The sequence below is a fragment of the Rhipicephalus sanguineus genome, chromosome 9 (genome assembly GCF_013339695.2).
Source record: "Rhipicephalus sanguineus isolate Rsan-2018 chromosome 9, BIME_Rsan_1.4, whole genome shotgun sequence".
In the NCBI taxonomy this organism is placed as follows: Eukaryota; Metazoa; Arthropoda; class Arachnida; order Ixodida; family Ixodidae; genus Rhipicephalus; species Rhipicephalus sanguineus.
In genome coordinates, this window is record NC_051184.2 from 118,205,431 (window position 1) to 118,218,726 (window position 13,296).

The following is a 13,296-nucleotide window of genomic DNA, read 5'->3' on the forward strand; positions in this document are numbered from 1 at the left end:
GAATACTAGGGAACGGGAAAGGCAACAACGCCCGCGAGAAGACCCCGAAGCAATGGAAGTCCCATGTGAATGACGACGCACCCGTGGATCTATGGGAGGTGCGAACACTCGGTTTCAACACGAGCTTCTGTCTCTGGTGTTTGGACATCCGTGTCGTGTCTGTAACTGCATGTGGTTTAACTCTAACCTCTCTGCACTGAGAAGCAACCTAGAAACACCCTAGTATATCACTTAGCTAAAGCCAACAACATCCCATAAGCAGGGTGTGCGAATATTCGAAATTTCGAATATTTTTCGAATAGTGTTTGCTATTCGATTCGATTCGCACTGAAATTTTACTATTCGAACTTCCCAAAAACAAATACAGTCAACGTCCGATTGAAAGTGACCCCTACAGATTTTCAATATGCTTCACCTCATCACACCCCCGTACTTCGGCAAAGCTGCCTTTCAAGCTCCGTTACGGTCTAACAGCCAAAACGCAGTCGTCGTCAGATTCGAAGTGACCCCTACAAATTTTCAATGTGCTTCACCTCATTACATTCTCGTATAACGGCAAAGCTGCCTTTCAAGCTCCGTTACGGTCGAACTTGGCCAAGACGCAGTCAACGTCCGATTCGAAGTGGTCCCTAGATTTTCAATATGCTTCACCTCATCACACCTCCGTACTGCGGCAAAGCTGCCTTTCAAGCTCCGCTATGGTCGCAAATGGATTAACTCAAGAAAACGCTGGTTCCAACATGGAGATAAAAGATGTGGCAGAGGTGGGGGCTCAATTAGTGCTGTTTTGGACCTGAAATTTGGGCAGGAAGTTCGAAAAATCAAACGCCGAAGCTTTTTAGCATCCGAAATTTCAGATGTTCTTATATATCGACGTCTACGAGGCAGATTTGGAACTCCGGACTTGAAGGGAGCACACCCTTGTCCGCCACATCAGTTGGACTTACACAGAAGTTGAAGGAGGAGGAGAGGCTGAGGAAATGGCATCTTTGCCTATCACGTGTAAAGTGTTGTCGGCAACACTTTGGTTGTATCAAATCATGTACATAAATAGAATTCGGCCTCTACATTGCCTCATTCTTGATAAGACAACTATGAAACACCACCCTGTGCCAGCGCTTCATCAATCTAGCAAAAAGAAACACTTTTATGTTGCTATCCCATAAGAACATACTTAGGGATTCTCTGCAACATCTTTCTGTAATTTCACTTCAAGTATTGAAAAAATGTTTGAGAAATATTTGAAAATTATTCGATTCAATTCGCACTGAACCTTTATTATTCGTATTCGCTTTGCACCCAAAATTTTGCTATTCGCACAGCTCTACCCATAAGCCACCAGATTAGACTTCTGAATTGCCCAGTTTCGCTGTTTCAAGCCTTGCGCGACTTGAAGAGATCATTTTGTCACCCAGCGTTCACTTTCACCATGACTTGCGCAATTAAAGTGAATGCTGGGTGACAGATATTCACGAAAGAAAGAAGGCCGCGCCTAGGGTACTTTGGAGTCACATAAAAGCGGTAGGTAGGAAGTCTGTCACAGTGCAACAACATATCGTAGCTGAAAGAGGAAATCAATTGGAAGAGTATGAAGCACTAAGTTACATCCTAAAGGTAACAGCCGATTCATCCAAACAGGTCGTCCAGGGGACTTCCCTGGTGAGTAAAGGCATGAAGGAGAGTGCAACCGAGGAAGAGCTAGTACTTGAGAATTTCAACTGGAAGAAGGCGGAAGGAAAAATTCCATAGAGCACTGCCCTGGGTTTTAGATGGGGTTCCCGACAGCCTCATTAATGAACTAGGCCATAACACTAAAGAAGCACTGTTGAAAGCCGTAGAAATATGCTTACAGGACAGGCAAATACCGGACAGTTGGCAAAAAAGTAGAATGAACTTAATCTATAAAGGCAAGGGAAAAAGGATAATATTCGCTCATATAGACTGCTAACCATTACATCGGTACTATACAGGTTGGCGATGCAGGCACTAAACATAAAAATAGAAACGTGGGCAGAACATAACGATATTCTGCGAGAACTTCAGAGTGGATTTAGAATTGGCAGGTGGTTAGAGAATAACCTATTTGTTCTTACTCAGTGTACAGAAATATGTAAAACAGAGAACAGGCCTTGTACGTGGCTTTTCTTAGACATCACTCGGCCTTATGACAACGTTAATCTGGAAATTTTGTGGAATATACTGAAAGAAGTGGGCACAGGCGGCGACTCTGAACAGCTTTTGAGGGAGATATACCAAGAAAATACAGTTTGCATAGAATGGGAAGGAATATGTAGCAAAGAGAACGTTGATATTAGCAAGGAGCTGAGACAGGAATGTTCTTTGTCCCCGCTGTTATTCATGCTGTACATGGCGAGTATGGAAAAAGCTCTAGAAGGTAGCAACATTGGTTTTAATCTGTCACACAAACAGGGCGGCGTGATGATTGAACAGCAGCTTCCAGTTTATTTTATGCTGACGATATCTTATTTGCGGACAGTCGAGATGATATACAGCAGCTGGCGGATATATGCGGAAGGGAAGGGGAAGCTCTTGAACTAGGATTTAATGTAACAAAATGTGGATTGATGGTATTCAATGATCCTTGTGATCAGGTGGTGTTAATACAGGGCCAAGAAATACCGAGGGTGAGTGAATACAAGTACCTCGGAGTATGGATAAGTGAGGGTGACAGGTACATGGAGGTACAGGAAAAAGCCTCAGCAGCAAAAGGAAAGAGGAATGCTGCAATAATGAAGCACAGAGCGTTGTGGGGATTCAATAGGCACGAGGTGCTTCGAGGTCTGTGGAAAGGTGTAATGGTTCGGGGGCTTACTTTTGGGAACTCAGTGGTGTGCATGAGGGCAGAGGTGCAATCGGGAATGGATGTAAATCAAAGGACTGTGGGACGCCTCGCGTTGGGTGCTCACGGGAAGACTACAAATGAGGCTGTAAAGGGCGATATGGGATGTGCAGGTATTGAGGCGAGCGAAGCTCAGAGCAAAATAAGGTTTGAAGAGAGGCTAAGAAATAGGAAGGAGAGTAGACGGGCAGAGAAGGTGTTCCGATATTTGTATAGAAAGAGCGTTGACTCACAGTGGAGAAAAAGAACTAGGAAACTCACCAGCAAGTATATGGCTGGCAGTGCAGGGGATATGGCAACAAAGAGTGAAAAGTCATAGAGTGGGAGGAAAGTCAGGCAGGCGAAGAGGATTTATTGGATAGCAGCGATGAAAAAAGAAAAAACGGCTCTGAGTAACTACCAAAAAGGCAAAAACGAAATAAGGAGGGAGGCATTTTATGGTCATTCGAGGGGAGCTACTTTACTGTTCGAAGCAAGGTCGGGTTGCCCTAGAACGCGTAGTTATAAAGAGAGATTCAGTAAAGAAGAACAATGTACATGCTGCGGGGAAGCTAAGGAAACGATGGAGCATGTTCTGATTGAATGTGGCGATATCCACCCAGGCATATGTTTGGGCATGAACCCACATGAAGCCTTGGTCTTTAGGGACAATAAATGGAAAGCTGAACACATCCGTGATAGAAATGAGTAAGAGACAGAGTATTGGTGGCACAAAAGAGAGAAAGGGTAAAAATAAGGTCATTTTGCTTTAAGGGGCTGGGCTGTAAATTTGTTTTTGTTTTCTATAATAAGATTGATTTAATCGAAGTAGACAATGCATTAGGCCAACTTAAAAAAAGAAGTTCAGTTTCTTCTTTTTCTTTTTGTCGAGCCTGGTGGCGCACATGTCATCACCCCCGTTATAGAAGGGGCACTCATAGCATCCATCCATCCAGTTAGAAGTACAAGGTGTCTATACTTGACACAGGAATGTTATGAACATGGGCAGGTAGCACACAGGCAATAATTCTGGTGCCAAGGTTTCCACAGCAGCTCACATTTTGCAGTCTGCAATGCAGTGAAGCACAACGACCTGCTGCACACCATTATGAGGATGCTCAATTTATCCTGAATAACAAACAGTAGTTTATTTCGTAACAAACAGCAGGTGCCATGTTAATTAAGTGTACCTTTGCAGAATGCGGAGCCTATCACCGCTGTAAGACAGAATGCCCTACTTGATCAACGATACCCTGTCCCAGCTAACCTGGATCGCACAAAGCCTTTCTAGTGGTCGTGACTGGCACCACTCAAATGCCAGTGTACGCTGCTCAATGCTGCCTAACAGGAGAGCCGGGCGCGGTGCGCAAATACCGAGCAGTCTCCTGCAGCATTGCGTAACTTAAAATGTGTGCAGCATCATTTTCGATTATAACAAGTGAGATCCCTGCAAACGTTAGGGTGCGCCATACATGGTTGATAAAAGATGTCCAGGATGGTTTGATTGGAAAGTAAAGCACGCATAGTCACGTGCACACAGAGAACGCATCACAGTACGCCTCCGCGGTCCGATTCAAGTAGTGTCCTCTTGCCACCGAGCAGCCAGGAACCGCCGATAGATGACAGTCACATAGATGGCAAGAAGCAGCACCACAAACAGGTCGTCCAGCAGACCGAGGATGCCAAAGATGGCCTCCGGAATCATGTCCAGCGGCGAGATGAGGTACATGACGGCGGCCACAAAGCAGAGCACAATGCGCAATCGAAACATGTACATAATGCCACCCACGGAGAAGAACTCGGAGCCCGCATGGCGCAGCAGCGTCGGTAGGTCCCGGAGGTGGTCCAGCCACTGGGGAGAAAGCAACGACAAGCTCACTTTGGCAACTGCTCTATTTTAGACATGCTTGGTAGAGCTCAATGTGGGGTTCAAAATGACACCCCCCCCCTCCAGCAAACAGAACTGAAAGCCGGGCTGTCGTAAAATCCTGAGCAAGCTCCCCCACTCCCTGTGGTGAAGAATAATATTAACTGGACAAGATTTGGAGGAGGGGCCCTTGCTTGGTCGCGGACCAAGATTAAAAAATTCAAGATGGCAGCTGAAGAGCCTTAGAAGAATGCACACTTGTGTTTCTACTGAATTGCTTTATTGAATATGCATGCATTTTTTACTGTTTTTATTGAACCGGAGGGAATCCTCTTGCAAAATTTCATGTGCTATGACAAGGGCTGAAGGCATTCTTCAATTGTACTGACAATTTGTGACAACTCAGAATGCAACCTCGAGGCACCACACTGTAAAAGCACTATGAAAGCATGCACATATCTAAAGAGTCTCAGAATTTGGGTTCCTAGGAACCACTGCTGCAGGATTCTGGAGCAGAGAAGAGGTTGACAAAAAAATGACAAGAGGGGATGGGGGGCACTTGCTCAGCCAAATGCGCATATTTCAAGTCTCCCAAAAAGGGGAAGAGGGCACCTGCTTAGGTAAGGGCGCTTGCTCGGGATTTTATGGTAGTTGGCCTTGATTGATCATCTAATAATGTAACCAGGCCAAGAAACTACATGTAGACAAAGAAGCACATGCGCATGACACTGACAAACACCGTACTGAGTGAGCATGTAAATGTGGACTGAAAAAAACAGAACAGGCTAGTCCATCTTCCTACTGATTGTGTCTGAAGATGTCAGCATTTTAGCTTGGCAAGATGAATGGCTCTGTGATTCAATTCACACTGTACTGCTAATGTGATGTGCTTCTATCGTCAAGTTTTTCTTGTCATGGTGGCCTTGAAGGTTATCGTGACGGGAAATAGCAAGCGCTGGCCAGTCATTGGTTGTGACCAAAGCTGGCGCGCCTTGCAGCAATTGGTCGGTGCTAGTTATTTCCTGCCATGGATTTTTCCGACCAGACAAGTATTGGTCTAACCCAGGATAAAATTACTGTGTTACTAGACACTGGCTTACATATATACTTGAATATATTTCGTTATATTGATGAATACCTGGTCTTGAGGGAAGCGTGTAACAAGAACAACACAGTGGCATACACCTTGAAGGTGCTACGAGAGGACACATTCTCAGTTTTACAATTCAGCTACCAAAGCATAAAAACCTTCAGTTTTAAAACGAAAGTGTTTTATGCCGGGGTCCACCAAGACTTCAGTGATGTATTTCCGTCATTTCCATGACGGAAATACGTCATTTCAAAAACGTCATTTTGACGTCATTTCAAAATACGTCAAATACGAAAAAATGCTAATGATCAGATGGCAAAGAAAAAAACGTTCCATTAGCGGGAGTCCAACCCATGACCTCCCGGTCCGCGACAACAGATGCCGGGCGTGCTACCCACTGCGCCACGGTCACATACTTCGGAGGCTCTACAAACATGCCTTTTATATCTCACACTTTCCTCTCACAGTGGTCTTGCTCGGCGGATTGGTGTCGCCGTCTGGGAGCAGTAAAGTGAAGTAATGCATTATGGCCATGGCCCCGGCAATTAGCTCCTGCAACTCGTTGTTGCTGCATGTCCATCCCATTCGGCGCGTTTCTAATAGGAGAAAGTGCAATTTTGTCAATGCTTTAACACACTGCGAGGTGGTGACCTTAGCCCAAACCTCGGCTGCGCTCATAGCATCCATCCATATTAAAAATAGCTCAGCGACGTGCGCCTGCATCGCGTACTTGCTTACGCTCGCCCCGAGAAAAATCGCGGCCGCGCTAGAGGGGAGACACGACGCGCGTTGCGTTTCCTTCTAGTCCTGCCGTAGTGTTCAATAACTCTTTTACATGCGGCGGGACGCCGCATGCTCAAGTTCTGCGTCCAGTCATCAACACTCTTCTGGCTGCCGAACCGCTTTCTCTGATTACACTCTCACTGTTAACTACTAAAGCTACCACAAAGGTTTGTTTATTCATTGATCATGGACGTTAGTCGTCAGGATGATGTGCCACCAAGCATCAATGTGGGGTGCTATAGCTGCCAAACACCAATAGAAAGCTCTCTTACATCAATGTACAATAAACATTCAACTACTTCTGTAAAGACACGTTTTACTTTCGAGTTATACCGATTCCTATGAAGGAAGGATCAACTATGTTTTTTTTTTTCACATGGGACTAGCGTTGCACTGTCAACAGATGAGCTGGCAATATGCACCTAGGTCACAAAAGTCACTCGAACTTTAGCTCTTGGCTTATCCTAAGATATAGAATAATTGTTGGGATTTAACGTTCTAAAAGCACATTATGATTATGAGGGATGCCGTAGTGGAGGGCTGCGGAAATTTTAACCATCTGCGGTTCTTTAAGATGCACCCAAATCTAAGTACACGGGCCTCAAGCATTCTCGCCTCCATGGAAAATGCGGCTGCCGAGGCTGGCATTTGATGCCGAGGCAGGCAAGACACCCGTGTCTTAAGCCAAGACATGCTCCATTATTACCTTCCCTTATTAGCCATCCCTTATTATGTACCGCTACCACTAACACCACCACGCGCACGTGAAAATAGTTTTTTTTTTTGCCGTGAAAATCCGGCGAACATTCTTCCATGGACTTCCATTTTACGTAAAAAGCCCTACAAAGCGAGTTTATGTTCGTTTTAGTACATGGCCGAGACACTTGGTGTACACTGGTGGGAGATTGCCATCATTCCTGTTCAGCGTTTTTTCCATAGTCTGAATAACAAGAGATTCCCGATATTGACAGGAACACCAGTTTCTTTCCTTTGCGATTATGCTTGCCTTGGCCCAGTCAACGTCGTGATTGAAAGTAGCCATGTGTTCCGTAAGTGCATTTGACGTGATGTTTTTCGTTCTGACATCGTTCATGTGGTCTTTCAAAATTTCCACTCTCCCCGATATACACTTAGTCACAGTCTGCACAGGTAATTCTGTAAACAACACCTGGGAACTTTTTTTCTTGAGAGGGTCCCTCAAATGCACCAGCTCATGTTTCAATTTATGGGCAGGACACCTGGCACATACAGGACGGCTGCGTGAGCTTGAGGCTGCACTGTGTGCAATAAGGCATTGTTGCGTGTGTGCTTCTCTACGGAACAAACAAAACTAACAGGGTACCTGTAGCCCAAACGTTTTCTGCACACACTGGACTGCTCAGAGGCATGGTCGCCCTCACTGGAACAAATCCTATGTGCTCTGCCTGATAGATCAGTGAAGCCGCAACTGAACGCTTGTGGCAGGCCGGGTGAATTGACTCGTAATGCAAGCAACGACGGGTGTGCGTCACCTTCCTGAAGACACCAAAAGAAATTTAAGGTAGGCGTTTTTCCTCTCTACAAACACGCCCAGAAAAGGACGATGACCCGAGACCTCCGTTTCAGTTGTGAACTGAATGGATGTCTTTATGCTGCTTAAATGCGCCGCGAATGCCCGCAAAGCTTCTTTTTTGATGACGCAAAAGCAGCCGTCAATATACTGCTGCATGGAAATCTTCGGAGGGAGGTTGAAGGACATCAAAGCCCATGTCTCCACTGACTCCACTGCAAGATTCTGATCATGCCTCTTCCCGACCAGTTGGCAAAGTGGTGGTCGCTGGCAGTGGGCGGGATTTATAGCCATGGACTCCTGGGGTATTTTGCACGGAAATATTCCTTTATATTCCATTTTTCACATATGGATAGCCACAATAGACCCACTACTACTATTTTTCGCTGAAAAGTGCAAATTGCTGGGTGACCATGTTATGACCCCTTTATGGAGATGACCATGAGAGCATCCAGACGTAGGTGGCAAGGAGAGAGAGAGAGAGAGAGAGAGAGAGAGAGAGAGAGAGAGAGAGAGAGAGAGAGAGAGAGATGGATAGATGGATAGATAGATAGATAGTAGATAGATAGATAGAAACAGTCGAAGTGCTTTTGGTTCGCTAAGAAATGCTTCGTATTTAGAAATAGATATTGAAAACTATATAAGACACTGCATGAATTAAACAAGAGAAAGACATATTTTGTTGTAGTTGATGATTTCAATGTGGGACACAGTCTCTTTGATATGCACACCTATAACATAGCAAGCTATATTCTAGCGTTGCTCATACCCGCAGCAATGCACCAATGAGTGCTGCTTACTCTTCGTTTTGATTAAAGTGGCGTTTGTGCTGCAACGTGAGTGCCGGTGTAAAACATGTCGATCCACCTCATATAAGACTTGGCTAAAAATGCAGCAAAGCAGCGACTCGCTGAATGCTTTGCAAGAAATCGATTCCCACAATGCAAGGGATCTGCTTTATTTTTTTAGTATGGTTTACAAATAGAACAATTTTTAAAGAACGGAATCTGCGAGGATCAAGCACAATGTGTGGGATGTTTCACATGGAACAACCCAGTATATGGACTACATGTTGACTTTTTAGGCCAGTGTTTTTGTCGATGCCGTGGCTGCTGATGATAATTTTTTAGGCCAACATCTTCGTTGATGCTGTGGATGACAATGATGATGATTTTTTTACATCAGCATCTGTGGTTCATCAGTGTTGCAGAGTTGCCACTCCGGAACTGGAATGACTCCGGAATCATACCACATTTTCGCGACCCCGGAATGGAATGGGAATGGAATTAAGCGCCTTTTGCACAGAATGGAATGGGAATGGAATTACATCTTTTTCCAAAAATAGAGCACATTTTCGTTCATGCTCTGTTTTTCAAACTTCAAACATTAGTAAGTCAGAGCCTCGAATTCAACAATAAAGCAGTATTTTTAAGGGAGCACTGACATCAAATTTCAAAGTCGAGATGTGCCCATCATTCGATTGCTCGGTATGCATAGGTCTCCTTGGCCAAATTTGAATGGCGTCCATCGCGTGGAAGTAATTTTATTTCGAGGGCAAACAGCGTACGAAAGCTCAACGGAAGATTGAACATGCTACGACATCGACACTAGTGCTACGTAACAGGTGTGATACATTCCGATCATACCATCCTGAGTGACGATACGCTAGTAACAATGACGTCGACGAACTGAGTGTATTTATTGTGCCGCCGACGACAGGCGATGCTCTCACCGGCTCTCACTCCCAGCCAGTGGCTCTCCTCGCTGTCCCGATCCATGCCTGCGATTCATCGTGCGTGTCGTATCGACTGATTTGTCGTGTGTTCCTCAGCGCGAGTGCGATCAATCGGAGCGACTACGTGCCAGCATGTCGGGGAGCCGCTGCGTAGTACGTACCTGCTCGTCGAGGCACGGAAAAAGCGGAGAGTGCGTGGCGTTTCATTACACGTACGGTACACGCCAACACGACCACAAGCTGTCGAAGTGGAGCAGCCTATACATAAATATCATCGCTAACAAGTAACACGTATGTAGCGTTATTAGTGAATGTTAGTTCGTCCGTGGACTTCCTTGCGCTAGCGTAATACCGGGTTACTGCAGCCGTAACCGTGAGAGGCCGGATAGGTGGGGCCATCTGGCGGTGGAAAGAAGAACCTGGCAAGCACAGAATTGTTATTGTAGAAACCTATCGTATTCTATTTCTCCGCTGGTGTGCATTCGCTATGCCGATATTCCATAGACCCCTTTGCGTATACCGGAATGCTATGCACGCTAAAATTCTCTGATATAGCTAATTGAGACACACCAGCGAGTATGGCCCAAGCGTGCGTCCCCGGGCACCTCCTCATTGCTGCTTGGAACAGCTTCCATTTTTGAATCGCTGTTTTGCAAAGGGTCGAAGCGAAAATGATTCACGACGTCGCGTATCGCGGTGATTCTAAATTCCAGAATGCCGTCTTCAGCACTAGTCGATACTTTTGACAGCGATGACGGCGATGCTGGTGACAAGGCATGACTGAACGTGCGCGCCTAGCAGACGAAATGTTAGCTGAGCAGCTGATCCTCACGTCACTCCTTTCTGTGGACAAGTGGTAAACTGGGCGCTGTCTGGAATTGACCGCGAGGGAGCGCTGCCAGCGCTAAGAAATGGTGGGCTTGCCGGCCGTTTTGAATCGTGCTAGATACCGGTCATATAAATCAATAAAACAGACAGTTATTCGTCCCTCAGTTGCATTTTCGGTCGCAAATCGCTACTAAGGGGTAGATAACTACTCGTGTTTGCAAAAATCTTGACATGCATAAATTTGATGTCAGTGCTCCGTTAAAATGGCTTGGCCCTGGTTACACGCAAGGTACATTTATAACCAATGCGCCTACTACAATTCTGTCCTTATATAAACTGTGCTGCTCCGAAGTTAGTCTCTATTCTTTGCGTAAACGCGGCTCTCTATGCCGTTGATATCCGTTGTGTGGAACTACGGCGGCAGAAGACATTGCATACCTGCGCACAGGCGAACCCAGAAAGTTCTCACCCCATCCATGCCTGCAAGGTGCGCTTGACAAGCGTGAGTGCTGACGAGCAGTGCGGCCTAGCGTTCCATATTCGATGCAAAGGCACAAAATGCTTGAGCGGTGCACTGTTCCAAATAATACCAGCAGATCTAGAGGGTTTTGTTCCCTCTTAACTAAATCTTAGTTTTCTCGATATTCACGACCGCTCCAGACATGTGGAAAAACTGCTTAGTCTTCTTGAACACTAGTTTTGTCAGCATAAAAATACGCTATGCACAGTAAAACCTCATTAATTTGAACTCGGTTATTTCGAAATCCCGCTTAATTCGAAGGGTTTCTGCGGTCCCGTATTTTGCAATGTAAATCTGAGTGGATATTTTGAAGCGGCGGTCAGCGCCAGCCCAGTTAATTCGAAAACTTTGGGTGCCATGTGCCAATTCCCGATCCCGATTTCACCGCAACTCCGCGGAAGCGACGGCCATTAGGAGCCACAGGGCAATGCAGTGTAGCGATATTAATGAGCGACAGTTGAAGCAACCCAGCCTCGCTGGTGCTAGCGCAAAAAAAGTAATAAAGAAAAAAAAAAACGCCGTCTCGTAGTCATCTACAACGTGCGCCTGCCGAAAATAAGACGTGCTTCACTGCAACACAGCGGTGACACGCGGGCAGCATGTCGCATGCTTCTCACAACGTCAGCGCGTCATGATTTCCCCCCATTCTTTTTGGGAAAAGAAAAGATAATAAAGGAGGACCTGACGGAATTCATGATGTATGCAAGCCTCCGAGTGGTGGTTGCTCTGGCAATTTGCGCACTTGCACTGCTGGCAGAGTTCTTGCCTGTAACGCCTACTTCGAAAACTCAGTTCGAAAACTTCAATGATCATGTTTTCCAGCCAGAACAGATCGCGGATTCCGTCACACTGGCCATTATGATATTTTTCCTAGAAATAATGGGCGAATGATCGCATCATGACGCGCTGACGCTGCGAGGAGCAGGTGACATGCTGCCTGCGCGTCACTACTGTGCTGCAGTGAAGCATGCCGTTTTTTCCGCAGGCACGCATTTCAGCTGACCACGAGACTTCTTTTCTTTCTTTATTTTTGCGCTGACAGCAGCGAGGCCCGCCGTTTTCCCGGGTTTGCGGCAAAAATGGGACCGGGTATTGCTGGAAAACAACCCTTGGAGCCGCAAACTAGAAGGCCAAACGACCACCTCTGATTACTTTCAGTAATTCAAAGTTCCTTGCATCCTGCTTTTTGTATGTTTCGTTAATTCGAAAACCCGCTTAATTCGAAAGTTTTTCACAGTCCCGGTGACTTTGAATTAACGAGGTTTTACTGTAGTCATTTTAGCATTAACACATTTAAGCTTAAACAATATTCAAGCTTTGGTAAAAATATAAAACAGAGCTTTGTGTGTCTCTTCTTTCCTTCGTCTTGTGTTTAAAAAAGTGCTGTTTTATATTTTTACCATGGAACCTCACGAACTCGCCCAATTTGCGTGTCTTCTTCAATATTAAAACATCACCACTCGTTCAAACACGCTGACCATGCAAATACTATAGATAGCGGGAGAACTATCCCTATGGGAATTAGTAGGGTGGCTGTACTGCATGAGATATGTCACCAAGCTACTATCCCTCGACCTTGGTAACGTGTTTTACGTACTTTTGCAGTTCTCAATGCATCTGATGACATCAGCTTTATGGGGCGTTGATTCTTAACTCAATAAAACTATCAAGGTGCCTTTCCTACGTTGAGGAATTACAAGAATGGAACTGCCCGGCCATTCCCGAAGTGGGAATGGGCTAAGTTTTTTCATTTGAAGAATTGAAAGGAATGGAATTCCGGCAAGTTCTAATTCCCCGGAATGGAACTGGAATGGAATGGAGGCACCCATTCTGAAACACTGCTGCTGATTCTGTGGCTGATGCCAATGATTTTTTTGTGTCACATGTGTTGTCGATGATGCCGGACGGCCATATTCACTGTCTCGCGAGGAACTTAAGGCTTTTACCTTAATAAAACTGTTGAACCCCTTCATAAGGGACACTGACGTAAAAGACAATTGGGTATAAGAAACATCAGTGCATGCCTCTTATAAAGGGCTTCGACTGTCAATAAGTAGAAGCATGTGAGAGCACCAGACATGAAAG

At 45.5% G+C, this 13,296-nt stretch overlaps 1 protein-coding gene across 1 annotated transcript in view; it reads right to left on the reverse strand.

Annotated features, from left to right (window-relative positions):
* Nucleotides 1-3,192: 3,192 nt before the first annotated feature.
* LOC119406065 (E3 ubiquitin-protein ligase RNF170) overlaps nucleotides 3,193-13,296 on the reverse strand; it is a 28,420-nt gene continuing 18,316 nt past the window's right edge. Inside the window, exon 5 of the mRNA XM_037672915.2 lies at nucleotides 3,193-4,691. Within this exon, the coding sequence (XP_037528843.1) occupies nucleotides 4,413-4,691 (279 nt within the window). The 3' untranslated portion in view covers nucleotides 3,193-4,412. The remainder of the gene's footprint in view (nucleotides 4,692-13,296) is intronic.